The 25,282-nt window shown below is 48.3% G+C and overlaps 1 protein-coding gene across 2 annotated transcripts in view; it reads right to left on the reverse strand.

Annotated features, from left to right (window-relative positions):
• Positions 1-246: 246 nt before the first annotated feature.
• The window catches only part of ELAVL1 (ELAV like RNA binding protein 1), a 37,286-nt gene continuing 12,250 nt past the window's right edge, over positions 247-25,282 (reverse strand). The window contains exons 3-6 of one of the 2 annotated variants that reach the window (XM_082072394.1): positions 11,115-11,218; positions 10,324-10,477; positions 7,905-8,040; positions 247-1,798 (exon numbers count right to left, since the gene is read on the reverse strand). In XM_082072394.1, coding sequence (XP_081928520.1) covers positions 1,474-1,798; positions 7,905-8,040; positions 10,324-10,477; positions 11,115-11,218 — 719 coding nt within the window. In that variant the 3' untranslated portion in view covers positions 247-1,473. Of the gene's footprint in view, positions 1,799-7,904; positions 8,131-10,323; positions 10,478-11,114; positions 11,219-25,282 lie in introns of both variants that reach the window. The other variant, XM_082072393.1, reaches the window with a different exon arrangement.

A 25,282-nucleotide genomic window follows, 5' to 3' on the forward strand; every position in this document is an offset into this window, starting at 1 on the left:
AAGCCGCTACCTGACGAGTAACCCCTGAGGTTTCCTACCAAAGAGCTGCGGGTTGTACCGGGCTGTGGCGCCTCGTCTCTATGTGACGGACTCATGGCAGCGCTCGTGTTTCACAACCCTCCTCCTTCCACTCAGCTGCAACCTCTGCAAGACGAACTAGAGCTCTTTAGAACAGCGCTCGGGGAAGCTGGACAGGCGTGCAATACTCAGCAAAAAAAGAACAGAAAATAAAAAACAAAACAAAAGTTGAGCAAAACAAAATCAAATTTAATGTTCGTAAATGCAAAAGTAAAAACAAACAAAAAACACAAAAAAGCAAAAGAAAATTAACAGAAACAGAACAACTCAAAGTTTCAAGGCAGTCTGCAGAAAACTTGGGGGGTTCATCTTTAAATCTACAAATCAAAGGGGGTTTTGTTAATACCTAACTTGCAAGTCGTAAGTACTTTTCTGCTGAGTGTTCAATAAGTAAAGCTAGTCGTCAAAACAAAATCCTATTAAAATAGAAAAGTCTAGCACTCATTAGAAGGGATGCGAGAAATACAATGCTCAAATGTTTATAATTGGTTTTTCTTTACAAAACAGAACTACCAAAGGAATTCAAACTACAATGATCTTCGAAAAGGAGTAAGTATCTTGCTGCGTTATAATGTACCAGTAAGTAGTGCACCATGCATTAAATATTTGGACAGAAGAGGTTCGGTTTGATAAAGTAGCGACATAGATTCACACTCTTTTTGGAGTTTCATTTTGACTCTGAAATCTTCCCGGAGTTTCTTTGAAACTCTTTGGTCCGTTCCTATCAGAAAATGGGCTTTAAAAGTCTCGTGTTTCTAAAACCTTTGAAGGTGGCAGCTCGGCCGCTGCTCCGTGTGCAACTTACCTCCCAATGGTGTTAAAGTTATGCCCGCATGCTGCTACTTACAAGACCTTGACTTTCAACAGGCTCATCCTCAACTCTACACGTAGCAATGAGCATCAATTGATCAAACGATTTACTGGCAACTAAAACATGAGCATTTTCTTCCACGCTACCGAGTTGGGGGAGGAAAGGGCAGGGGAAAACAACAGAAAACCAACAAAACTAATGAATTCAGCCTGATATTTTTCAGGAAATTCCAGTTTTTGCAGACAACATTCAATGGAGCAAATGTTAGTCTCATAAGTGAAAGCATGCTTCAATTTTACCACCATGCAGAGGGTCTAGGTAATGCAATCTACTTCAGATTTCAGGGGATTTTTAACATGTTTTTAAATGAAATAACTTAAAGGAACTTAAAATTGGTCTAACATAGTGGGATTTCAAACATTTGAACATGTCAGTTGCATCCCAGAATATAAAACCTTTTTCACTTCTCATTTAGACTAAAGACAAACACTTGTGAAAATTGGCGCAAAATGAGTTTTACACTAACAAAAAGGTTTCAACTTCTGTCACTCCATTATCTACTCCATACAAAAAGCACGAGCAAGTTATTTGTGGGACTTGTTGGTTTTGAAGGAAACCTGTAAGATTTTGTCCCCCAGGCGGTAGCCATTAAGACTTGCTATGGCCATTGCAGCTTCTTCATAGTTTGTCATGGTCACAAAACCAAAACCTTTGCACTTGTTGGTGTTGAAATCTCGAATAACTTTCACATTGGTAACCGCACCAAAGGGGCCAAACATCTGCCAGAGGATTCCCTCATCAGCATCTTGACCCAGGTTGTAGATGAAGATACACCAGCCAGAAGATGCGTTTCCTGGAACATTTACACCAGAAAGCCCACTCATGTGATCTACACCCATAGGAGAGAACCTAGCAAATAAAAAGCACAATATTTCATGTAAAAGATCAATTCAATTCAGCAAATTCACTTGAATGGGAAGCGACTGAGAATGAATATTTTCTACATGGACAGCAAAATCACTAAAAAGAAACGTTTCCCCATTCAAATTGACAAGCAAATCGACAGATGCCGGGGGGGGAAGTTACGTACTCCACGTAGTTTAGCAATAGGGAGCAATCCTTACAAACAGGCGGTGGAATGGTTCAAGGCGAGATTCCGTGCTCACCTCGAGGGCACCCGGACTGACCTCTGGACCTGCTGAGCTGCTCGGTGGCACCGTGCGGAGCTCTGGGACAGGTGACAGCAGCCCCAGCCCCGGCTTATTCTGCTCATCCACCTTTTCTTGCCTCTAAACCAGCAAGTTGGGGACTCCAAGGGTTCCTCTGGGTGTGTTTTGGGTTTAGGGTTTGGTTTAAGATTGTGTGTATTCATTTCGATCTCTTTTTTTTGTGGAAAAGAACCAAACCTCCTCTCTTTTCCAGGATCAGGCAGCATGTGCAGGCAAACCCTCCCAACACCCACAGGCACGCGTGCTCGGGGCAATTAAGCAGCTAAGGAAACATCAGCACTTTCTTAATCAATTCTCTGTATCTGCGATGCTCCACATTCCAGCTACAGAATGTAGACCTCAGGGTTTTATTCCTTAATACCAGTTATGCAGATATTTTCACTTTTGAGCATCAAAATAGCAAACCACATTTCAGGACACAGGTTGACAATTTCAGTACGCGTGGATGGTTTTCTTATTATCAGTTTTACATCAACTTCATACCAGGAAAACTTATCTGACTTTACTGGACTGGGTTTTTCCAATCACTTACCCCTCTTGTTACACCTCCTGCACAGCACCCAGCAGTCAGTGTGCAGAAACCCTTTTATTTTTGTGTCTTGCTTGGTATTAGTTTTTCTCCTCCTAGAACTCACATCTCTAATTCCCCTCTGATCTACTTCTGGTCTCCACCCTAGAAATCCGGAGCTTCGGAATATTTTAATGCAATAATACGGTTGCACAGCTGAGCGCTCAAAGGTGAGGAAATGTGGAGGGTAAAAATCTCTATTTGATCCCTTGTGCTTATGGATTATTTAAAAATGTGAGGTAGAAATAGAATGAAACTACTCCAGGGGTCCCCAAGCTGGGGGGTGTCCTGGTGCTGTGCAACCCACGCGTGCTGCTCCGCGCCAACGCCACGGCCCGGCGGCTCCTGACATCTGCTGAGCTGGAGGGAACGGGGACGGCCGCCCGGGCGGCGAGCGCTGCGGTGAGAGCCCAGCGCTGCCCACCGACTGCGCTGCTCCCGCCCCGCACCAGGAGCCGAGCTGCTGCTGCTCCGGCCAAGGGGACGGCTGGCGACGCGCGGGGAGGACGGAGCTGCACGCAGGGACACGCGGGGACATCAGCTCGGGGCGCCTCGGGCTGGGCGCTTGGACAAGGGAGCCGCTTGGTCACCGTCTGCAGGTGCTCAGGGCTCAGCGCCGGGGCTGCGGGAGCCTCCTGTGCCCAGGGCCGGGGGACCTGGTGGCACTGAGCGCGTCCCCTCCTGGCTGCTGGCTTGGAGCCCCAGCTCCTGCTGCTCGCACTCACTACCACTGTGGGCCGCCCCACGCAAACCCACGGGTGGGAATCCTTGTGCTACATCAAACTGAAAAAGCAGCTGGAGTATCAAATGTGAATGAGACACACTAATCTGTGGGAGCTGCTGATTGTGTGACGGATCTACTATTTATTTTGCTTTTATATAAACATGTTCCTGTGTTTCCAAACTTTACACACTTACTTTTTTCTGACAGACACCTTCAGCTCTGTAGCTTCTTTCTATTTGAGTAATGATCTGGTAGGATGTGTTTATCTTAGTAACGGGGATGTTTTCATCTCAACAGATCACCAGTCTTGGGTTCCTGCTCACGCGGACGGGGAGCAGACAGTCGCTAAGCTCAGACCTGCAGCTGTTGGTTCCAGCAGTCGGGGCAGCTCTGGACCTGCCTGCGATAAACAGCTTCACCGGGGCGAAACAATAACGTGAGTGACAGGGCTCAGCACTCCGGAGCCTTCCTGCATCTCCCCTCCATCAAAGAATTAGCAAGAAACAACAACTCCCCTTTAGGCATTTGGGACCCAACTCACGGACTCTGACATCAACAGAACTACGTCCATTAAAATAGGTGGGAACTGGCTCCAAGCCTGCCCGAGTCTGAAAGCAAAACCAGCTGAACTGGGAATACTTTGAGATTCAAAAGGACGTTGTTCTGGCATGAGGTGAACTGTAAAGCCCGGGACTCCTCAGGACTTTGGCCCAGCCTTCGACCTTCAGGGGCTAAACTCCTTCATTTCATCAGCTCGATGATTTGCTGTTCTAAGTAAACAACGCTTACACCTGAACCCCTCGCCCTAATGCTTTCTGTGTCCCCCCCACACAACCCCACGCTGCAGGGCTGCTCCTGATGGGACCGGAGCTCAGGATCAGCCCAGCGCCGGGGACACGGCACCGGGACCAGGTCCTGCCGGAGCTGCGCATACTGCAGAACTACACCGGATTAAGGGAACGTTAAACACAAGGGGTCTGAGCAACATCGGTAGGAAAATTATAATTACAAATTAGATACTAAAGGCTTAATCCTGGATTTACAGGGATATGATGGAATGAAATGAAGCGCAATCAAAATGTCAGTTTAAGTATTTGACCTCTGCGCAGTGCGACCACAACTGTAATTTATACAGACCAGGAGCTCTTTGGAAGCAGCTTATCCCGTCATCAGGTTCTGTTCGCTACACAAACAAGAGCCAGGGCCAGCCAGGGGTCCGAGGGTTTGCCACAGGAGGGACGATGGCAACGCATTGAAGGAAGACTCACCAGAAAACCTGCAGCTAACGCCAAGGGTGGGAATTAACAGAAGAAGGGCTGTGGGACGGTGTGTGCGGTGCACACGTGGAGGGGTGTGTGGACACATACAGATGTGCACGTGTAGGGGTGTGCGCACACGTACGGATGTGCACACATGTACAGATGTGCACCTGTGTGGGGCTGTGCACACATACAGATGTGCAAGTGTGGGGGGGGTGGAGGGTTGTGGACACGTGTACTGATGTGCACATATGGGGGGTGTACTCACACGTACTGATGTGCACATATGGAGGGTGTACGCACACGTACGGATGTGCAAACGTGTACAGATGTGCACCTCTGTGTGGCTGTGCACACATACAGATGTGCAAGTGTGTGTGTGTGTGTGTGGGTGTGGCTGTGGCTGTGGGTGTGGGTGGGTGGGTGGTTGTGGACACATGTACAGATGTGCACACCTGTACAGGTGTGAACATCTATGGGGGTGTGCACACGTACTGATGTGCACATATGGGGGCTGTACTCACACATACTGATGTGCACATATGGGGGTGTACTCACACGTACAGATGTACACATATGGGGGGTGTACTCAAACGTACTGCTGTGCACATATGGGGGTGTACTCACACGTACAGATGTGCACATATGGGGGTGCACTCACACGTACAGATGTACACATATGGGGGCTGTACTCACACATACTGATGTGCACATATGGGGGTGTACTCACACGTACAGATGTGCACATATGGGGGGTGTACTCACACATACTGATGTGCACATATGGGGGTGTACTCACACATACTGATGTGCACATATGGGGGTGTACTCACACGTACAGATGTGCACATATGGGGGTGCACTCACACGTACTGATGTGCACATATGGGGGGTGTACTCACACATACTGATGTGCACATATGGGGGTGTACTCACACGTACTGATGTGCACATATGGGGGTGTACTCACACATACTGATGTGCACATATGGGGGTGTACTCACACGTACTGATGTGCACATATGGGGGGTGTGCGCACACGTACGGATGTGCACATATGGGGGTGTACTCACACGTACAGATGTGCACATATGGGGGTGTACTCACACGTACTGATGTGCACATACGGGGGGTGTACTCACACGTACTGATGTGCACATATGGGGGGTGTGCGCACACGTACGGATGTGCACATATGGGGGTGTACTCACACGTACAGATGTGCACATATGGGGGTGTACTCACACATACTGATGTGCACATATGTGGGGTGTACTCACACGTACTGATGTGCACATATGGGGGGTGTACTCACACGTACTGATGTGCACATATGGGGGGTGTACTCACACGTACTGATGTGCACATACGGGGGGTGTACTCACACGTACAGATGTGCACATATGGGGGTGTACTCACACGTACAGATGTGCACATATGGGGGGTGTACTCACACGTACTGATGTGCACATATGGGGGGTGTACTCACACGTACTGATGTGCACATATGGGGGTGTACTCGCACGTACTGATGTGCACATATGGGGGTGTACTCACACGTACAGATGTGCACATATGGGGGTGTACTCACACGTACTGATGTGCACATATGGGGGTGTACTCACACGTACTGATGTGCAAATGTGTTGGGGTGTGCACAGCACCTAAAAACCTTCAGCTCCCCCTCTAAACCTACAACTAGGGGCAGAATTCGGCCAAAAGTTGTTGCTAAGCGAGCGCTGGGCACAGGCACAGTCAGCACAGGGGCAGGAACAGGGACAGAGCGTTTCCTTTGAAACTCATGTCCCTAGAAACATAGAAAACGCACACCAATAACATTAATGCTGCTCTTCATGATGCAACAAAAGAACAATCAACTCGTCATTAAAATTTAGTTTCACCTGCAACTATTACCATCACTGCATCAATCATTTTTACTATTACTGAGCGATTGTTACGGGACAGCATTAAAGTTATTTGGTATCTTAATTATGGATGTGAATCTTATTTGCACTGCTTATTCTGATGCATCTTAATTCTGTTGGAAATTTTAAGGGGAAGAATGACGATGGAAATGTCCAGTTACATTAAGAATGAAACCGTGCCGGGTACATCAGCTCCGGCTGCTCAAGTGTGTTTTAGTCATTCCCCTCACAGCCAGCAATGCAGAGTTTCACTCCTTGGGTGGCTCAGGAGGTTTGGGTGCGGAGATGCGGATGATGCTGCAGGACAGGAGGAGCTGCTGCACTAAACCAGCCTGAGCTCCAGCGCAGGAGAACGGGAGAAGGGCTGATTTGGAAAATATCCCCCAGAAACCCTCCTTGTTGAACACAGAGACACCAGAGCCGGGTTTGAGCAGCTCCGAGCACGGACGCTTGAGTGTCTGAGGAACATGTTCTACCTCCCTCACCATGAACAACAGAAGACTCCAAAGCACTAATTCCCACGTTACACCCGCTGTTCCTAAAGTGCTCAACTACTTGAGGTTTTAGTCCAGTTTTGCCGAGCTAACTGGAAAAAGAAAACCAAAAAAGTAAATTCTCAACAGGGCAGCACTACTGTCAGGAACTCCCGTGGAAACATCTCACAAAGCCAATTACTTATCTGCAAGACACTAAATATAATGCATTTTCAGAGCACAGCCCAGCTCTCTGTTAGGCAACCAAGGCAATTCCAATTCAAGCAACTGATATTCAAAGCCACCAAGGCATTGCTCCAACCTTCCACAGGTCTGCAGGCAGACAATGTGTTGCAATTAATAACCTGAATGAGTGAGGACTAACGGAAACACAGGGCACTGCAGAGCTCGAGGCGCAGGCAGGAATCCCGCAGAGTCCCTTCATCAAAAATAAGGTTTTCCTATTTATTGTGACACCTCCCTGCTGGAACCAACGGTTCAGAGCTTGAATTACGTTGCTAAATCACACCTGCGCTCAGATCTCTGGACTCCAGACTGGGGATCTGTTGAGACGGGACCTGGCTCTGTCCATCCCTCCCTGCACGTCCGGGCACGGACACCGCACCGCCTGCACCCTCACGTCATTGACTTCCATAGCCATTTTACAAGTCAGATTTTACTTTCAGCGCATTTTAATTCAACAGTTTATTTACAGGAGGCTGGCGGACACGAGCGCGCTGGGCGGCCGTGGGCACGCTGCCGGGGTGACTGAGTGCCCAGTTTCGCAGGGGGACCCGGGGACACAGCTTTAAATGCATCATTTTCTTCCTAACCTACCTGAATCTCTGCGCCTGGTGGTGCACGGGCCCTCCGAACCGTCTCGCGGGCGAGTGACACAGCTGCGATAACAGGGCCACGTTTTTGTTCTGGTTGGGGTTGGCTGCAAACTTCACCGTAATGGGTTCGGAGGAACCTGGGGGTTTGTGACCATTGAAATTTGTAATTGCCTCTTCTGCTTCTGACCTTTTGTCAAAGCGGATAAATGCGACCCCTCTGGACAAACCTTTTAACCAAACCAATAAAAAAACAAAACAAAACAAAAAATGGAGTTCAGGATAAACTTAAAATAACTTAGAAAGCAAAAAACAAAAAAGTTAAATATTTCTAAGGTCACGGCTTTCAAGTTTTCTACATTTACTAATGTTTCTTCATCAGCTAAAGTACAAAATTAACAAACAAAAGGCAAAATAACACATTCATTTCAGCTGTAACAACCACAGTGACTAAAACGCTTAATTAAGAAACGGTACAATGCCATGAAATCCATCACCAAGAGACATTTCCAGAACAAAACCAACCTCCCAGCATTTTAAATTCACTCTCCACACACACAAAATCCAGGCGGTTAAACACCAAACCCCCTTACAGCTTTGATGACTTGATCACTAAAATTAAATGCAAAATCGACACCAATTTTCCCAAGTGTTTCAGTTTTGCACCCTGAGAGCACAGCGGGTCGGTGGATGGGGCAGGAAGGTCTCATGGAGTAAAGTGGTTTAACCTTTGGTAACGAGGAGATCGCAGTTTCATCTGCACCATAGCCCTTATTTCTATCTGTCACAGACCTGCGTTCTAATTCATTAAAAACTAATTAAGAATGACCTCCCAGTAACTGCACTGAAATAACGCCACCGCTGCTCAACATCTCCATCTCCTTTGTCTAGTTCCAGACCCGGCCACTTAGGCCAAGATTCAAAGGCAGTTTCAAGAGTTGTTGAAGCGTCTCATAAATGACCGAGTTGTTCGGAACAACGGGACGTTATTTCCTGTGCTCCACAGGAGGAAACGCGGCCCGACAGGCCCGGGTGTGCGGCACAGGGGGCCCAGCCCCGCCGCCGGGAATTTAGCACGGAAACAGAACGTGTTCTTCAAACGATATATTAGTGAGGTTGTTTGAAGGCAAGCGGTATATTCTGAGCGGACTGAATTACAGCACCACGGCTCCATGAAAACTGGGTTATTCCCAGGGAGATTTTCATCGCTTGACTCCTGTCACCTCATTGCCAGCTCAGTCCAGCTCCTCTGCCCTTGTCCCCAGGGAGGATTTTCCCGCTCTGGGGGTCTACATGGCAGTGTCCGGGTCTCATCCAGTCCCCTCTGATTCCTCTTACGCACAATCATGTTTACGGGGCAGTCTGACCAAAGCGAAACCCTTCAATCAGCTGCCTACAGAAGATGGAGCCACTAAATGTTGGCGACTGGAGCATTCAGTCAGATTAATCCCACCAAAAGCTGCTGGTGGCCTGTTCTAAATTACAGGAGATTCCTCAGAGCGTGAAAGTTGCTGCTTAACTACTTGTGTACCAGATAGAAATATTAAATGTGGAATTGCTAGAGTTATATTCTCTCCTGTGCTAATACAGCACACGCGTAATGAATGAGAGAGGGTCCTTCTGAAAGTTCTCTCCAAACTCACACATGCCGGATGGGCTACCAGTGAAATCCACAACAGCCGAGGTTAGAGGACAAGCCACACTCCTCAGTTGTACAGCCGGACATAATTAAGAAAGAAATTAAACCTCTGTGAGAACACATTGTATCACGGGGCGAGAATTGTTATAAAGGAAAAGCTTAACTTTGGTCTCTCCTGAGTGCTTAATGAAGCAACTTCTCCCTTTTCTTTATCTCTTTTTTCTCTTTTAAATAAACAAAATGCATTCAGAATATTGAAGAGGGCAGCACTAAGTGCTTTAAGTTCAGTCTTCTGGTTGGCAGCAAGCGCAGAGGACTGTGAGAGACCTCAAAGCTTTTACAAGATGAGAAAACTGTGTGAGTGAGTTCCAAGTTGGTCTAAAAGACAAATCACGATTGGTTTGCTTTTTAATACACAACTATGGCCTGGGATCTACCTGTGGGTTACAACTGCACTTGTTTAAGGTCAATAGGTTCCAAACACTGCGCTACGGGAGTATCAAGGGTCATAGGGAGCAGATCGAGCAAACCAGCTCAGCCCAGCTAAACTGACAATAAGGGCATAAAATCTGACACAAGGTTTAGGCTGAGCCAGCCGTGGAGGCAGTGCCAGGCATCCTGCATATAAAATAAACCAGGAAAAGATCCCATTCAAACACTATCAGTGGCTGGATGTCACGGTTAGTTTGTGAAAGTCTGATTTCATTTAGGATCTACCGGTCTCTGAAAACTGTCCACCATGCTCTACACTACAGTTTCATCAGGCCTGTGCATCAGAACTCACCTGTGGTTTGATCCACGAGCACACGCGAGTTGATGATGCGTCCAAAACGTGAAAACATATCTTCTACGTCTTTTTGTGTCATTGACCTTGGCAGTCCACTAATATATAAATTAGCATCCTTGATAACTTCAGAACTTGGGCGAGCATAGGAAACCTTGGAAAGAAAGAACAAAGGTACGTTCAGAGTGCAAATCGGAAAGAGTAACTTCTTTTGTCACAAGTCACTCGGATTCACTCCCCACTAAACAACACGGGCTTTTTAATGGGAGTTCAAGGCAGTGGAAGAGGGAGAAGGTGGGAAAGCTGCCAGGACAAGAAGAGAAAAGTCCCCTGTAGAACTGCATTCATCTGGGGTCACACAAGAGCTAACGAATACCGGGGCAGCAGACTGACACCAGTGCTCCCAGCAAACAGACTGGCTGTGCTCATGTTCTGACTCGGACACTGGACTCAACAGTACCCACAGGACACACCAAGAACCTGCGCTGTTCGTGGATCTTTTAAAGCCTCATTAAAAGATGTTACCAGCTCAAGCACAGCTTTCTATTTTAATTTCTGCCCCTAGAGAAAGTTACAAAGACGAGGTGTGATTTCCTACATGTACTAGTTGTTATTTTTCAAAAGGAGTGCAGGTGTATTAACGCGGTTTAAAGCAGAGATCAGGTGTCCGAGCTGCACGCAAGTTCAAAAGCCCGGCAGCAATTTGGAATGATGTGGGAACTTTCCTCACCGAATGAACTTGACCAGAATGGCCCTTTTCACAGAGGATGGAAGAAATCCCAACATCCTACCTTGATGGTTTTTGACTGGAGTCTGAGGCCGTTCAGTGTGTTTATTGCTCTTTCAGCATCTTTCGCAGTAACGTAGTTCACGAAGCCGTAGCCTAAGCTGTGTCCTACAGGGAAAAACAGCTTTCTTAAATTAATCCTAACAAAAGGAAGTTCTCACCATCCAAATTAAAGGGAATACAAATGAGAAAAAGTGAACAACACAAACATAATCCACGCAGCAAGGGTTGAAATAAGCCAAAAGAGGTTTCTCCAGGCTGACACACATTGGACAGAGTAACTCCAAACGTGTCGGTTGGGACATTCCTCTGTCCTCAGGCCGGTGGGACGATCCATCCACAGGAAGAAATTCAAGGCTAAAATACCAACTCTGAACAGCCTTGTTAATGCAGACATTTCATATATTATTGCTTTGTGTAAGTTCACTCTTAACTCTTACAAAACGAACTTGAGAATAATAGCAAAGCTTTAAAACATTTAAGGCAAAATATGTTTATTTAGGTACTTGTCTGCTCTGCTTCTACCTCCAACCTCCACAATGCTGCTATCAATTATAACATCGCATATTAAGATCATTTTGGGTAGCAATTTCCCAACAACTAGAGGCGCTTATCACTGTAGACCTAAAAAGAATTAAAATACCTTCAAGGCTCAGTGCAATAAAGCAACAAAAGAGAAACCCTTCACACGGCTGCCCCTTGTCTCAGCCAGATCCATGGGATTTCCCAAAGACAGGAGAAGGTGCTATTGTACTTTAGCAATATAGCATTTTGAAGTTCTTAAGCTCCGCTGTTAGGTTTGAGGATGATATGAGCCAGAGCTCATCACAAGGGTAGAGGAGTCTCTCCCTTTTCTAATAACCCCACATGGCTCCACAACAGTCCTGCCATTCCAGAACACCCAAAGCACCCCCAACCCCCTCCCAAAGGACTCGAATGGGGGTCATCCCAGCACAAAATAACTGCAGAAAAGGGCTGAAAAAAGAACCAGGGAGGGAGGGAATAGAGACGAGTGTAAAGGCAGGAGGATGGAAAGAAGCTCCAAACAAGGCTGCGGGTGTCCCTGCCCGGCGCACACAGGTCACAGCAGAACAGCCGCAGAGCAGCAGCCCCGGCGGCTCCTCCGCGTCGTTGTGAAACCTTGGAGAGCGGTAACTCATCAGAACCCAAATCATGTCAGCGCCCGCTTCCTAATACGCTCCTTGTATAAACAGCCCCGTTAATTTGTGCTGTCTGCTAAAGCTCTTGAAGCAGGCAGAGCTGGTACGGGACACGCACCCCGCGCTACAGAGCCGGCGTTAGAACATCCCATGAGCACAGACCAGACCTGCAGGACAGCAGACAAATGGCTCTTTGACAGCCAAGCAGAACAAATCAATGCAGTAAAAGATCTTAAACACCAGCTTGCGTGCCGTTAAAGATCTACAGATAACACAGAACGGGATTGTGCAGACATATTTTATGTGTAACTACAGCATGGTTTTTATTGATTGATAACATCAGTCAGAGATGGTCAATCATTTAGACAAAATCCGGTTAGTCCAGTCACTGAGATTCTCTTCCCCCGATAAAGAAAATTAATAATGGAACAATTAGAAAAATGTTAAGCAGCTGGACCCACTTATTCCCCCAGAATCCGCCCAAGAAAACAAAGCCGAGTTTAAGAGGGAATAACCATCCCACAGCCAGGGAACCACTGTGTCCCTCCCGAGGGGTGGGAGAGCGCGACCCCTCCCAGGCACAGCACACAGTGCTGGGCACAGCACCCCTGCTCGACGGGTATTTCCAGCCTGTCCCGAAACCAACAGAAACACGAGTATTCCAGCAAACTCCTGAACGGAACCAGGTCCTGGTCAAGTTTCTGGAAATAGGCCCTTGAAGAGCAGGGAAACTGATTTCAACAAGATAAACCCCGCAAGCGTGAAGGGGGAGCCAGCGGGCAGGGCTGGGGAGGGGGCGACGGCGTCTGCGATTCCACAGCGGGTCCGTTTATTGAAGTGTGGTCGGTGCTGCAGGTCGTGCCGCTCGGGGCTCAGCTGGGACCAGAGCAGGTGTCCCTCTGGGTGTCCTGCTGGCGAGGTCCCAGGACACAAAGCGTCACCCACGTTACGTGTTCATGGGCTGTTTGGGATCAGTGACGCAGGAGATGAAACTACTTCGCTCTGGTTTTATCCTGTATATAAGTAACAGCGCTCCTGGACACGCAGGACCAACATGATCCAGGTCCAGTCCCTGTCAGTCCAAATTCCCTTTCCCTAAAAGCTCAACAAGCTTCATGTTAAAAATAGTTGGATTTTTGTCCCAGGCACTCTGATGTGATTAACAAACCTCCTCTTTCTAAATGCGGGTCTTCAGAGCTGGTATCTAAGTGTTCCTGTGCAAACACGGCCCCTGAGCGCCGACACCGACCCTGCGGCGGCTGTTCCCAGCACAGCGGCAACGGCCCCTTGGCCCTTCCGCTGCTTCAACCTGTGCGAATTCTGCTCCTTTGCCATTGCGAATCTCATACAGGTCGCTTGACATCTAATCCTTAAAAAGGGTTTGAACGCCCTGGGGTGTAATGGGGTTTACAGAAAGAAACACAGATTGAAAACACAAGGGTCTGCCCAGTGGCAGGATTACAACAGTTTGCAGGTTTTCTCCTATTTGCCGCAGGCTTTCAACAATAAACTCATACTAAACCCCAGAAATTACAGTCCTGTTCACTTTTACCTGACACTAGGTAAGATAACATCAATCACCTCTCTTTCTCTACAAAACCTAGAACACAAACCTCCCCTCTCAGGCTGTTCTTACCACCTCCAAGTTATATCAGCATAACATGATTTACAGTCCTTCAATGTCCAAAAAAAGGCAACTTACACAAAAATGTCAACACGTATTAACTTACCTTGCTCTAAATACTTAATGCTATCAGTCCCAGCCATCTCCTGCCGTTCGGTTACGGGTTTTCTCTCCGAACAGCTCTGGGATATCTAACACTGCAGGATCACTCCTCGGGAACACTCAGCTGCACAATTTTACTCCATGTTCCCTCCTCCTAAACACCACAAACCACCTTCATTAGGGCACCCCGGGAAATCCATAGGGAATCAGCACTTACATAGCATTGTGGTTTACGTCAAGTGTTTATCCCAGGCAAGGAGACAAGCTATTCGCTTTAGCATGTTAAGAGCCTGCTAGAAACCCAGAGTGCAAGACAAGGCAGTACTGCAATCATTTTTGAACTATTTTATTAGATATTAAAAACCTTTCCAAAAGTTTGCATATACATAAACGCAAATCTACTCAAAAGATTAAAAACCCCAAACAAGCAGGTCTTTATCTGCATGAATAATTAACAAAGTAGCCATAAAACCTAGTTTTAAGCAAAGCGCTACACGCCTTCAGCAGAAAGAATCTAGTTTTGTTTCGGTGATCAAAAGCCCATTCAGGAAAGAGGGCACTGGTTTTCTTTCTGTGCATCACTTGGGTTTCTGGCCATGTCCTCGCTTCCTTCCCCAGCTCCTCGCACACGCTGCTCCGCTCTGGCTCCGCTCTCATTGCTCCAGCACCGCGGCCGCCTCCGGCTGCACCGGCAGCTCCACGGGAGCTCGTGCTCGTTCCGCTGGGCTCCAGAGCCCTCGGGCAGCAGCTGATGCAGGTTCTCTCCATCCTTATTTAAACCCAGCTCCTGTCGGGTCAGAGCACTTCAGTACAACGGTGCTTTAGTTTAGAATCTGTTTTCTAAACTGGGATACAGTATTTTGAGATGAAATTAAAAAGCACATGTAAATAACACAAAAGGATGGGGACCTCCCCAAATGTCACTTGGGGGATTGGAAAGATAGTTGGGTTTGGGCTTTTTTTGTTTGTTTGGCTTTAAAAGTTGTGCTGTGAGTGATAAGCAAATAGCTCCAATACGTATGAAGGCAGCAAGAAGTACCAGGTCCAAATACCAGCCACCAGGGTGCTGAAAAAGCCGAAGCTGAAGCAGCGACTCTGTCGTTCCAAGGGACAGGACCAGATCAGAAGTGCCTGGATGCGCCTGCTGGGGGATTTCTTCAGCAACGCTGCTGTATCGCTGAGGTGCAGCCAGACGGGAGCGCAGAGCAGAGCAGGCGGTGAGAGGTGATGCTCCGACCCCCCAGACGAGTTAACATTACACATACAGCGCCTTTTGTTTCCGAACATCCTGAGAGCAGGAACACGAGCGGATGTGCCGGCGGAGCCGCCGCGCTGAGCGCAGGGCAAACGGGAGGAGGAATTCAGAAACACGGGCCGCTCAGGAAAGCCAGAGCTCAACTGAGGCTGAGACTTGAATGGAATGAGAGAAATAATAACAAATAACAGCAAGTTGCTTTGCACAGCGAGTCCTAGAACACTACAAAACATGCAGCTTGAGAGGGGACTAAGCACAGCAGCATCGCTACAGCAGCGCGTTAATCTGCAACATCACTTTGCGCAATACAAATATTCTACAGTCTTTTATATGGATTTTGGCAAATGGAAGCAAGGTGTCTGGTTTTCATTTTGTTTTTTTCTGAATAACTTCCTAAAGCTACAATTAATCATTCTGAATGACCTTTTACAGTTCTGCTTCATCTCCAGTTTAGGCATAAACGTTGCCCAAAACGATCATGAGTCACGCCGGGAGCACTGCAGGAACTCAGCATTATCATGGTGGGCACGTTGGGGGTAAAGCTTGGCCTAGCTGGATAGTCTGGCTCTGTGCCTAAGCCAGGCTGACACCTGCAGCACTGGCTGTAGGGCTGGCTTAGTCCATCAACATTACCAGGAACCAGCACACCTGCTCCACAGACACTTTAAGTACAGCCTTTGGAGTACAAAACTCAAAGCTTAGCTTAATATTTAAGCATTTCCACAATATTTGCCCTTTAAGCTCCTCTGTGCTCAGTGTCAATGCTCCAAACTTTCTTCCATAGTAAGTGAAATCAGCTTTATTACAGTTTCTGTGACTAAGGCAAAGGTGGCAATTCCTGCTTGAGACTTAAAACCAGAATGTCTTACTGAACAGGCTTTTGATTGCAACAGAACGGCAGCAGAAAGGAAACAAAGAAAATCATATCTAGCTTTACTGATAATGATTTTCAACCAGAGTGTGTCCCCACGGCTCCCTTTGGCTCCATAAACCAGGACACAAGGCACTTTCTGTTCCACGGCCAAACGATGAATGCTCTCATTTGTGGAAGTTTAAATGCAAAAATCACATTTACCAGGTTTGGAAAGCCTGACCTTCAGACAACTCAGGAAACCATCACACATTACAATAAAGCAGCCTCGACACGAGTCTGTGCTTCACCGCAGCTCCAGCTCGCTGCCCCACAACATCTACAAAATTCAACCACGCACAGTAAGTGACAGCTCTGAACCCTGAAAACAAAAGGGTCGGTGAGATGCATCCCAGAGTCCCAAGGGCTGATGTAGTTGCCAATGATAGTCCATGATATCTGAGAAGTCCTGGCAGTCGGGTAAAGACCCCGTGACGAGAAATGGGAAACATGGCACCCTTTGTAAAAAAGGGTAGAAAGGAAGAGCCCAGGAGCTACCGACCTGTCAGTGGCACCTCTGCCTGGGGAGACCAGGGAACAGACCCGCCGGGAGCTGTGCCGAGCGCAGGGAGGGGATGACAAGGGAAGGGCTACGTATGTCATCCGTCTGGACTGGTGCGAGGCCTCCACAGGGTCTCCCACAACATCCTTCTGTCTAAACTGGAGAGAGATGGATCTGATGGATGGACTGTTTGGTGGATGAGTCACATACATGGGGTAGTGGGCAATGGCTCCATATCTGGATAGACACCGGTGACAAGTGGTGTCCGTACTGGGACCAGTACTGTTTAATATCTTCATCAGTCACACAGACAGTGGGATCAAGGGCGCCCTCAGCAAGTTTGCAGATGACGCCAAGCTGAGAGGTGCAGGTGACACATCTGAGGGACGGGATCCATCCAGAGGGACCTGGGTAAGCTCAAGAAGTGGGGCCATGTGAACACCATGAGGTTCAACAAGGCCAAGTGCAAAGTCCTGCACCTGGGTCAGGGCAACCCCCAGTATCAACCCAGCCTGGGGATGGACGGATGGGGAGCAGCCCCAGGAGAAGGACTTGGGGGTGCTGGTGGGTGAGAGATCGGCCGTGAGCCGCCATGTGCCCTTGCAGCCCAGAAGCCAATGGTGCCCTGGGCTGCATCCCCAGCCCCGTGGGCAGCAGGTTTGGGGGATCCTGCCCCTCTGCCCGCTCTGGTGAGACCCCCCTGCAGTGCTGGTCCAGCTCTGGGTCCTCAGCACAGACACACAGGGACCTGCTGGAGAGGGGCCAGAGGAGCCCCAGGAATGACCCGAGGCTGGAACAGCTCTGCTGGGGACAGGGGAGAGAGCTGGGGGGTTCAGCTGAGAAGAGAAGCTCCAGGGAGACTTTATTGCGGCCTTTCTGTGCTTAAAAGAGGTCAATAGGAGAGATGGGGAGAGACCTTTGAGCAGGGCCTGTTGTGACAGGACAAGGGGTGATGGTTTAAACTAAAGGAGGGAGATTCAGGCTGGACATGAGGAGGGAATTGTTGCCCTGAGGGTGGTGAGAGCCTGGCCCAGGTTGGCCAGAGAGGTGGTGGATGAACCATCCCTGAGACATCCCAGGCCAGGCTGGACGGGGCTCTGAGCACCCTGAGCTGGTGAAGATGTCCCTGTCATGGCAGAGGGGGCACTGGGGAGCTGGGAAGGTCCCTTCAACACAAACTGTCTTATCATGCTCTATGATTTAATGAAGTCCTTCTGCATACTTATAATTTCTGTATGTTCTCTTTTTATTTTTTCCTTTCATTTCCAGAACATTTTTCTATTGAAATTTAATTCCAGCATCTTAGATGCTGTGAAGTTAAAAGGATTTGTGAAGTGAATACAGAAAATGCCAGGCCCAAAACCGTGCATGAACACCACAGGCTGATTTCCTGAGGAGTCTTTGGGAGGAAAATGCCTTGCCCATGTACTGCAAGATCACATTCCTTTAAAGTTTAGGACAGATTTCATTGATCTACAGCTGGAACAGAAACTTGACTATCCAAGATGCTGAGGGCTGAAAAACCCACTCCCTCCATTCCCTTGGGAAAACACTTCAGCTTTCAAATAATGAGACTTTTTTAGCTGCAGGCACAACAACGCAAATGTTCAGAGACAACACGATCCCAGGTTAAGATGAACAACTGTGTCCCGGTGCACCCAGCACAGCACGGCCAGCCGGGCAGGGGGGACTGTCCCGCTCTGCTCTGCGCTGGGCGGCCTCACCTGCAGCATTCACTGTGTGCAGGGCTGGGGACACGGGAGAAAAGGAGATAAAGCTACTGGAGAGTGTCCAGAGGAGGAACACGAAGCTGCTGAAGGTTTGGAGGGGAAGCCGGATGAGCAGCGGCTGCAGTCCCTGGGTTTGTTCAGCTGGAGCAGAGCAGACTGAGGGCAGAGCTCATGGGCTGCAGGTTCCTCAGCAGGAGCAGGAGGGGCAGGGTGAGCTCTGCTCTGTGACAGTGACAGAGCCCAGGGAACGGCAGAAGATGTGCCAGGGAGGGGCAGTGGGACATGAGGAAAAGGTTCTTCCCCCAGAGGTGCTGGACACTGAACAGGCTCCCCAGGGAGGGGTCACGGCCCCAACCTGACAGTGTTCAAGAAGAGACTGGACACCGTCCTCAGACACACGGGGTGACCTGTGGGGTGTCCTGTGCAGGGACAGCAGTTGGAACCAATGATCCTGTGGGTCCTTCCAGCTCAGGACATTCTGTGATTAAATTGCTATTCTGCAGAAACAAACTGCCTCTCTGTTGGAAGACAATGGAAGTATTCTAGGAAGATGTGGAACAATAACTCCCACTGAAAAGATGTTCAGAAGTATTGGAGTACAACTGAATATTTTGCTATATGGCTCATTTTTATGGCTTGCTGAGGGAAGGAGCAAACTGACCATGTCAGCTTTTGTAAAGCACAGCACTTCATACAACCGCTGGCACAACTGCATTGGCCATTTTGACTTTATGGTCCTATGTATCATAAGGAAGGATATGAACCATGAATATACTTAATCCTTTCAATGTCTCCAGATACAATAAATCGATACTCACACCCCTAAAGCAGTAGGAGTCACCCTCCTTTCCACCAGCCCTGCTCTCAGCACAACCCCCAGTGCACCAGCCACTCCTCCCAACTGGTACCAGCTGCAAATACCCCAAGGGTGCCACCTGTCCCAGTCATTAACAAACATTTTAAACAGAACTGGCCTTGATATCAAACCTTTGGGTACTTCACTAGTGACTGGTTCAGCTGGACTTTGTGCTGCTGTTCAACCTCGGAGAGCGGCTGCCCAGTCACCCAGGTCCTTCACGCGGTGCCGCGGCTCCTCCGGCAGCGATGGGACGGGTCTCTGCCCAGCCCAGGCCCCCCCCCGCACAGCTGCCCCCTCTCCTTCAGTCAAGGCTCCTGCTGTCACAGGGCCGGCTGCAGACCGTGTCACCACCGCTCCCGACAGCACCCAGGCTGATTGCGACACAGCCCACAGCCCTACCTGCGTGGCTACAGCAGCGCTCCGAGCTCTGCGCTAGGCCTGACTGTTACACAGGCCTGTCCTAAGCAACAGTTAAGAAGGTGCTTGATGTTCCCTAACCAGCGGTCAACCACAACAAAAGCTCCAACCTTCCATTGGCCAAGTACAGCTGGCAGAGCTCAGAGCTAGAAGTCCAGGTCTCCCTTCCTGGCAGCAGCAACACCCCCGTTCCCCAAAGGCTCCCAAAGCCCATTAACAATCCCCAAAGCTCCCAGAACATTTAGCAGCAGAGCCCAGAACTGCTGCACCAGCTGCTCCTTCTGCAACCTGTGCTCTGAACCCACCTGAATGATACAAGCAACCTTGGCATTGTGTTCCCATTCCCTTGCTGGAGCTCAGTTCTCACCTCTGAGGTAGTTTATATGGCCACGCTCATGATAAAGGAAAGTGAAGCTGGCAAAGCTATAAAGGTGTTATCGTTTTCAGTATTTGAGCAATTTGTCTGCAAACCATTTGCACTTTGCATTAAGTTAACCGCAGTCGCTGGGTGCTCTTGAATGCACATTTGAAGAAATTGCATACCACCAAATGTGATTAAAGAGGCAGGAAAAAATCCAGGGGTAATGATGCATTCCAATTACACGGTTAACAGCAAAACTGCATAAGCAATTTCATGGTGGTTTGCCACGCAAAAGGAAACAATTTCAGCTAAAGAGAATACTTAAATACCTTCCACAAAACAAGAACACTTAAGAATTCTGTTTCTAGACTGAAGTCCACTGCACTAATGAGAGTTACCCCGTCATGTGAGCTAGAGAGCTACTGATCACCCTTCAGCATCTGAAAACAGCGCAACGAAATCTTCCTCCCGTTTTTGCTTTCAAAGCTTCCAAGGACACAGCCATTCATTCCTCTTCCAGCTGCATAACTTCTGTGAAAGAGCGTTCCGGAGAACACACCACGGGAAGGAAAAGACAGGGAACAGGTGAAGCCGCGCGCCTATCACAGGGGCACCCAAAGGTCACATCACACAGGCAATGGTGGCTCCATTTACACCCCAGTTCATCTGGGCTGTGGCCATTTCTGGGACTGGTCCAGGAAGGTCTATCAGCCAAAGTGTTTCATTGTTCAGGGCAATGTCTGTCAGCTGAGGGGCGGGTGTATGACCAGACTGGCCCATCACGGAGAAGTTTCTGGTGCTCTGGGGTCAAGGGAAGCGCATATGCCACAATACCAGCTCCTGAAGAATTCCCAGCACATAGAATTGATTTCTTTATGGTCCCTGTAAGCGACATGCCCCGTGCACACCTGCAGTGTGAGTGAGCCGTAACAGCAGGATTTTTCGAGACAGACCTCACATTTCTGCACAACACCTTACAAGTCGCCAGAAAATTCCAGGTGGCCAAGAGGCCACCGGCATCCTGGCTGGTACCATGAACAGTGTGGCCAGCAGGCCCAGGGCAGTGACCGTCCCTGTGCTGGGCACTGGGGAGGCCAAAACGCGAATCCTGTGTTCAGTTTTGGGCCCCTCACAACAAGAAAGGCCTTGAGGCGCTGGAGCGAGTTGAGAGAAGGGAACAGAGCTGGTGAGGGGCTGGAGCACAAGTGTGATGGGAGCGGCTGAGGGACCTGGGGGTTCAGCTGGAGAACAGGAGCTGAGGGGAGACCTTCTGATCTCTGAACTGCCTGAAAGGAGCTTGGAGCCAGGGGGGTCGGGCTCTGCTCCCCAGGAACAAGCGCCAGGAGCAGAGGAAATGGCCTCAAGTTGCGCCAGGGGAGGCTGAGGTTGGAAATTTGGGGTGATTTCTCCCCAAAGGGCTGTGGGGCATTGGAACAGGCTGCCCAGGGCAGTGCTGGAGTCACCATCCCTGGAGGGCTGGACAGACGGACATGAGGTTCTCAGCACATGGGGCAGGGACAGGGGTGGGTTATGGTTGGACTTGATGATCTAAAGGGTTTTTTCCAACCAAAATGATTCTATGATAAAACGTCCATTCTGATTCACATTAGTCAGCAACAGCAGAGCGAGATCTTTGTCCCCAACAGCTGCTGACCAAGGAGTTCAACTGCAGCAAGATCCAGAGCTCAGAGCTGGTTGTATTTTGGCAGCTGGCAGGTACAGATGGAGCCTCCGGCACAGGCTGAAGAATCATATCCTAGATTTCCTAGAGAAGAAAGCCCTGAGTATCACAGGGACACCCTATTCCCTGCTTGAGCAGTACAGAAGGTGTGAGGGAAGGAACAAGAACCATCAAGAAGTTGGATGCCTCCCTAACAAAATCAACCATCAGACAGAACATTTTTACAGAGAGATGCAGCCAGCAAACGTGTCCCCAGGTACTCGGAGCAGGGCTGTCGGTGTCACAAGCAACAAACAGATCCCTCAGCAGTCCCTAAACATGCAGGAAAAGTTTAACTCAACCTTTTCAGAGCTTTCGAACAGGGTTTGGAAGTACCAACACCTGAGCAGGGTGAAGGGAAGACAGAGAAACTAAATACATTGGCCGCTCATGGCAAACTAACTTTCAGCTTTAACATTTGGTCCTGAAGGACTAAAAGCCCGCGTGCACCTGCACGAACAGCAGATTAAAGATGAGCAGGTTCTCTCAGAAAACTTCCCGGTATTGATTAGAAGGATCCGCGTTGTGCATCATCAGATGTCCTGACACAAGGAGCCACCCACACGCGTGCTGCGGGGAACCTGGCGAGAGCAGAGCGCCGCAAAGGGCTGGATTCCTGCGCTGAAGGGAGACAAACGCTTTAAAAACATTCACATGTAGGAGGAGCCCAGCACAGCAGATTGGCTGGAAGCTGGATGTCCCAGCAAAGACAAGCACCCCCAGTGCAAAATATGGTACAGGACATACTTATTCTGTTGAATCATCTATGGCAGGAGGTGGCAGCTCCAAGAAACAGAACATATAACACTGGGCACATCGCTGGGTGGGAAATCAGCACGGAGCAGAAGTTTGGCGCTGCTGTGGCTGAGTCGGTGCCAGAGGCTGCGGTGTAACCGCTGCAGGCTCATTGCACAAAGCCCAGGACTCTTCCTTCCTCTCAGCCAGAGCCACACAAGAGAGGATTGAATCAACTGAACTGGGGAGCGGATACTCACAAGGCTCAACAATTACCGCAAAAGGCCAGGAGATGCAAGAGCATAAAGTTACATCCCAGACTTGACGCTGTGCCACACAATATTGGGAAGCAACCTTGTGATGGATCCCCAGAGCTCACAGCCCCGAGGTTGGTGCTGGTTTTAAGATCAGACAGAAAGAACAGGATCCAATATGAGTTCTGCAGTTCTCTTATGAAAATCCTGGATGTCCAAGTCACGCTCACCATAAACACAAGTGCAGTGAGCAAGAGAGCAACAACCCACCATTCACCCGCTTACACTTACAGGTAAAACAAAATAAAACACAAAAACAACAACAAGAAACCCACAGATAAAGAAGTTATCACATCACAGACAGCAAAACAAATGCAGAGTTGCACTCTTACCAAGTGCCACAATCCATACGTGCACAACACAGAACATTTCCATTCTATGGCTTGTTGCTACTTTCAGCTCCCCATAGCGCTCATCAAGAACAGAACAAAGGATAAGTGCTCTAGTGGCTTCAAAGAGCTTCTCTAAATTCTATAAACACAATCTAATACCTGGAACACAAAGTTGTTCAGTCCCTGGCTGTATCTGAAAGAAAACTCATGTATATTCTGATCCTAATGTAACGTTTTGCTCAAACAACACAAAACTTTGGCTTCCAGATTGGTTCTCGAATCCCAGTAATCAGTCTCAAGCAAGTTCATTAAGTCACCAAAAACTGCACTCCAGACAGAGCACATTTCTGCCCTGCATGTTTCATTAACAGAGAACTAATCGAGGAAAAAAAACCCAACATGTCATTGTTTTATGAAAAATAAGCATTATCGAATATTAACTCTGCAAATAAAGGCTGCTCTAAAGACAAAATGCTTGGATTTAATAGAATGTTGTGGGGGCACCAAAGCTGTGATTTCATTGAAAATAACTCATCTAAAAAGTCTAATTCCACCAAAAGGAGAGGATACCTGGCTCAGGCCTCTCAACCCCACCACAACTTAGGTGCCGATATAATGATAACTGAGCTGACAGAAACCAAGGTGAGGGAGCTGGACGGGTTGTTCTGGCAGCTCTGGTTTCCTCCCCGTCTGCCATGGGGTCAGAAAAATGCAAGTGGTGGCACAGGGAAGCAGAACTTGGCCACGAGACTGTTCTGCAGGGGCAGCCAACCGTGGGATCTGCAGAGGGGAGTTTTACAGCACAGGAACCTTCATGCAAACGTTCGGGGCGGAAAGAAAAGCAAAAGGAAGAAAAAAGGTGGTACTTTTCGAAGGTTTCCGAAGAAGCCAGTTCTTAGTTACTGGTATTCTGAATTAATGAGCATGGAGAAGACTGGAAATCGCTCCTAACGGGGATGCAAGTGAATGAAAAATGAGGTAGTAACCAAATGAAGTGGTCTGACCACCAGAGCCACCCAGAATAACACCCGCCATCACTTCACAGAAGAGCAAGAGCCTTGTCCACAGGAGCTCAAGGACTCGACAACGCTGACAGGAGCTTTACTTTGGATTCTTTGGAGGGCTGTTAAGAAAAACCTGAAGCACACAAGCACATGTTTTGGACGTTGAACTACCCAGCACTGTCTGGTTCCAAGTTCAGGTTACCCAGACTCCACCATTCGTGCTCCAGGGAAGCGGGAGGTTGACCCTCGAGGTCCCGAGGTGTCCTGCTCCCCATTTAAACCATCCTTCCCTCCCACACAGACCTTTTGGTGCTTATTTGCAAGTATCAGGTGTGGATCAGCCATGACATCTGATCAATGTCTTGCTCTCATTAAACAGAGCAAGGCTCTGCTTCTGAGCATCTCACACTGCGTGACGGCATCGAGACTGAATACCCAGCTATCAAAACATTCAAAGGAATCAGTATTTTACAGAACTATTTCACGATGATTTTACATATATAATCCGTAAGTACAGATTGAGGTAGACAGTATACTTCATCTGAAAGAAATCAGGAAAAATAAAGCTGTGGAAATCAGAAAAGCCATTCTGAAAGTAAATTATAAAGTCTTCAATTATTCAGTTCTCATGTCTATTCTTGAGCATGTAAAATAAAGTACTAAAGTCAGTTAAGACAACAGATGATTTCTCACATGTTTCATCAGCGTTCGTGTAGTTTCTACATCCAGATAAGTAGTTTCAAGCCTGTGTTGTTATGGATTAGACAACGATCTAAGTCAGTATTGCTAGAATCTGACACACAGGACTGAGCAGAGAATTCCCCCAGGTGCCGTGTGCAGGCTGAGCGCAAACAGGTGCGTTTGCCACTAAACCTGACATCCCAAATTCTGAACAAGAATCACCATAATTCGTAAATGCAGATTTTTAACAGTGCAAGGATTAAAACATCTTCACACAGCTTCTGCAACTAAACAGATACGGCTTATGGAACCAGTTGCTCGACCAGCATGTGTTTGTTTTCAGGGAAACATTGATATTCACAAATTCCAACAATTCATTCCTCTCATTTTTAGAGCTACTACTCATCATCTTATTTAAAGAACCTCTGTAAAGAAGTCGCGCAGAGCGATAAGGCCCACAAGTGTT

Source organism: Streptopelia decaocto (genome assembly GCF_964273445.1).
Source record: "Streptopelia decaocto genome assembly, chromosome: 24".
Classification (NCBI taxonomy): domain Eukaryota; kingdom Metazoa; phylum Chordata; class Aves; order Columbiformes; family Columbidae; genus Streptopelia; species Streptopelia decaocto.